The sequence below is a fragment of the Rhagoletis zephyria genome, unplaced genomic scaffold (genome assembly GCF_001687245.7).
Source record: "Rhagoletis zephyria isolate East Lansing unplaced genomic scaffold, Rhagoletis_zephyria_1.1 Rzeph_scaffold_03958, whole genome shotgun sequence".
Taxonomy (NCBI): domain Eukaryota; kingdom Metazoa; phylum Arthropoda; class Insecta; order Diptera; family Tephritidae; genus Rhagoletis; species Rhagoletis zephyria.
In genome coordinates this window covers 51,716-56,074 of record NW_016161041.1, presented here as the reverse complement: position 1 = coordinate 56,074, position 4,359 = coordinate 51,716, and the positions used below count along the sequence as shown (strand labels likewise).

General features: G+C 33.1%; 1 protein-coding gene across 1 annotated transcript; it reads left to right on the top strand.

The window, feature by feature from the left end:
- Positions 1–2,805: 2,805 nt before the first annotated feature.
- Positions 2,806–3,795, top strand: LOC108369998 (uncharacterized). Its single transcript, XM_017625231.1, has 5 exons — positions 2,806–2,863; positions 2,933–3,105; positions 3,162–3,304; positions 3,378–3,558; positions 3,619–3,795. The coding sequence occupies exons 1-5, from the start codon at positions 2,806–2,808 to the stop codon at positions 3,793–3,795; spliced, it is 732 nt and encodes a 243-aa protein (XP_017480720.1).
- Positions 3,796–4,359: the final 564 nt, after the last annotated feature.

The following is a 4,359-nucleotide window of genomic DNA, read 5'->3' as shown; positions in this document are numbered from 1 at the left end:
TCGGTTCTTGTAGATTTTTTGGTGCTGAATCCAAATCTGGATGCAGAATATCTCCAGCACGTCAAAAGATATCCAAACCTCAAAGTGTCAAAAAAACGGGTTTCGCGATATTTGAGGTTATATTATGAAAAACAAATTTTTTTACACATTTATAATTCGGGCATCATTTAGTATTACTCTTCCCTTTAAATTTAATTTTCGTTTGTTGCGATTCGATTTCTCGTGATATACTAGTTTTAATGTCCAGTTCTTTGGTATTATTTCGTAAGCATGAATCATAATAGCATGTGTAGAGGCTATTCAATCATTATCAGCGAAAAAGTTTTGAATATTGTTAATTTTTTTACTTTTGTTTAATACAAACTGTTATGAAATCTTTTGATAAAAAAAAATTAGTGCTTTTAGTGTGGTAAAACGCTTTTCTTTCCAAGTTTTGGTGCTTTTTGAAATTGAAAAGTTGGCAACGCTGGCAAAACAGTAGCGATGCTGAAGTTTGTATACAGAAAATAATCGTCGACGCTCTGGGAGTCTCGATCTCACCTTCTCAAGTTGACAAATGTGTGATAAAAAGCATAAAACCGAAAACTGCCTCGTTACCTGCTCGTAATATTATATGCGTGCATTTTAGGTCTAATGAGATTAAGAGAAGTGTTTTGGCAGCCAGGAAAATCAAAGCACACAAGTTGACCACTCAATTATTTGATGATTCTTCTAATAAGAGAATTTAGAATTTAAAAAAGCTGACAATGCNATGTATATAGATAAAAAATTAAATAATTTGAAATATTTATCGGTTCTTGTAGATTTTTTGGTGCTGAATCCAAATCTGGATGCAGAATATCTCCAGCACGTCAAAAGATATCCAAACCTCAAAGTGTCAAAAAAACGGGTTTCGCGATATTTGAGGTTATATTATGAAAAACAAATTTTTTTACACATTTATAATTCGGGCATCATTTAGTATTACTCTTCCCTTTAAATTTAATTTTCGTTTGTTGCGATTCGATTTCTCGTGATATACTAGTTTTAATGTCCAGTTCTTTGGTATTATTTCGTAAGCATGAATCATAATAGCATGTGTAGAGGCTATTCAATCATTATCAGCGAAAAAGTTTTGAATATTGTTAATTTTTTTACTTTTGTTTAATACAAACTGTTATGAAATCTTTTGATAAAAAAAAATTAGTGCTTTTAGTGTGGTAAAACGCTTTTCTTTCCAAGTTTTGGTGCTTTTTGAAATTGAAAAGTTGGCAACGCTGGCAAAACAGTAGCGATGCTGAAGTTTGTATACAGAAAATAATCGTCGACGCTCTGGGAGTCTCGATCTCACCTTCTCAAGTTGACAAATGTGTGATAAAAAGCATAAAACCGAAAACTGCCTCGTTACCTGCTCGTAATATTATATGCGTGCATTTTAGGTCTAATGAGATTAAGAGAAGTGTTTTGGCAGCCAGGAAAATCAAAGCACACAAGTTGACCACTCAATTATTTGATGATTCTTCTAATAAGAGAATTTAGAATTTAAAAAAGCTGACAATGCGCGGGTTATCATTATCAGAACATTCGAAGACTTAAATTTGATAAAAGACTAGTTACAAGTAGTAAACTAGTCTGAGCATTTTGTCTCTATATATAAGACCATAACAAATGTTTTCCGATGTTCTAATTAATGATAACCCAATCATCACAAGCAATAATGTAATACTTAATTCTCACTCAGAAGGTTTAAACAATTTCTTAGTTATTCACCAAAACATACGTAGTCTAAGGCAAAATTTTGATGTATTTGTATGTAATCTTAAAGCTTTAAATATTCAACCAGATATAATTTTTGTGTCTGAAACATGGATTTTCTCATATGAGAAAAATGATTATAAAATACCAATTTATAACTTTTTTTCTAACACTAACGATAGCTACAGTGCAGTGGGTGTTGGAGTTTTGGTGCGTGACGTATATGAATGTACGTCGTTCAATTTTAACTTCAAGAGTGCAGACATGCTAGAGCTTATTTGTAATATATGTAAGAGGTGAACAATTTACATTTGTATGTGTATACAGACTACATTCAATGCCGGCTTCTGATTTTCTTGAAGAATACCCAGGTTTTCTACACAATGAAAATGCGGCCAATTTGCTTATTGTTGGCGATTTTAATATAGATATAATACATCGTTGCGCCGCAACAGATGACTATTTAGCATTGATGGCTGATAACGGCTTCACATCGTATTTAAATGAACCAACTCGTACAAGTTCAGGCACCTGTATTGACCATGTTTTTTGTCGTTTTAAAACTATTTATACCACATAGCTATTGCAACAGTTTGAATTTGGATTTGCAAGTTACCGATCATACGATGACAGGTATTCAGATCAAAGATTTATAAGCAAAATAAAAAACATTAGAAAATCATACACTAAAATTAATTTCAAGTTACTGAACGACAAGTTACGCTACGAGAATTGGTCGCATGTTTACGCAGAAAACGACGTTTCGTTATCCTATTATTTCTGGAAACCTTAAAGTCTCATATTGGAGCTTCTAGCTTAAATGCGTTACAGCAAAAACAAAACATGAGACTGAAACCTTGGATAGATCAAGATCTCTTAAAGAAAATAAAACTAAAAAATAAATTAAGCAAAAAGCGTCCAAATAATAGAAAACTTCGTTCTCGATACATCAAACTTATAGCGTTCTCTTTTCTCGAAAAATCTTGCATTTATTGTGCCTCGTGGCAAGGCTGTCAAATGTTCGTGTTCTTTTCTCAGCATTTTCTCTGAGTTGTTTGTTCCTTTCTCAACATGTTGCCCTCTGGCCCGACAAAAGTGCAACATTTTCTGCCCCTGCCAAATCGTAAGGGTGAGCGTTGTCCAGCGGAGTTTTATTTATTTACAATTTTTATTATTTATAAATAGAAATTTGTAATAGATGTAAATCGCTTAATTTTATTAAGTTCACTAAAAGAAATTGCGAATGATTTGGTGGATTCTTCCTCGTCATCAACTGAGAATGAAATTGAAACGTTAGTTCTTGGAAGAAATTCACAGCCTAGAGTAAACAGATTTGTGGACGATGTTGTTAACTTTTATTCTGAGGCAGAGGTAAATAAACTAGTTTTAAATAAAATGAAAATTTTCTTAACAATCTGAAACTACAGTTCAAGAAAAACTTTCGCGTCAGTCGTGACCTTACCGAATATCTTGTCGCTAAATATTCTGCGAGCACATGGTTTATAACAAGGAACTACAAAGGAGGAAGACTGCAAACACCAGCGGAATCTCATATGCTCGCATTTTTGTGGTAGGCTTAATGCAACATTTAGAGAGAATCTTCATTTGAAAATATTTTATTTATTTATTTTTTTTTTATTAAGGTTTGCCGCGAAAAAAACCACTTTCAGAGAAGTTGGAAATATATTTGACATGTGTTTGTCAAATATGTATAATACCTTCAACAAAGTTTTGAACTTTCTTGTTAGGGATATCGCACCGGAAGCAATAAAGTTTCCCAATGAAACCCATGAAAAAGAAGTAATCGCAAAAGCATTTGAAAATGTAAATATTATTCGATAACCTCCTAATTGTCTCATTATTTAAATTTTGTGTAAATTGTAGATAGCTGGATTCCCGAATGTCTTGGGTTGCATAGATGGAAGTATCCATCACTCGAAGTTACGTTTCTTGGATGTATTCACTGGAGTGCCTAGCATAATCCATGACGCAAGAGTTTTGAGATTGTCCTTCATTGGAAAGGAGTTATCAAGTGCATGTGCACCTAAGTACCATTTGTAAGGTGACTCAGCGTATCCCCTAAGGAAGTACTTACTAGCATCATACCGGGACTATGGAAATTTGACAGAAGCTGAAAAATTTTACAACATGAAATTTTGTCAAACTAGGGTGAAAATTGAAAATGCTTTTGGTATGCTGAAATCAAGATTCCGTCAGCTAATGCGTTTAGATTTCCACAATGTTCAGTTGATGGCAAAGTTTGTTATAGCGTGCTGCGCTCTTCATAATCTTTGCATTGAAAGAGACGACGTTGTTGATTTCAGCATCATAGATGATGACATCGAAAATATTTCCACGGAAAGAGGCGATAGGAGGGATCAACTACTTTCACAATTAGGCCAGATTAAACGAAACGATGTTAAGAATCAGCTATACATTCAAAGAAACGTACAAATAAATTAACATCTTCATTTATTTACTTAAAATAGTTATAGTTCATATTTCTTAATTTATTTATTTACTTAAAATAAGAGTTAATTTATTATGTGGAGTGAGTAAGACGTATTTTTGTGCTGCTGCATTCAGTCACGCTTTTGTTACGTAATTACCGGCTTTAAATAAAAT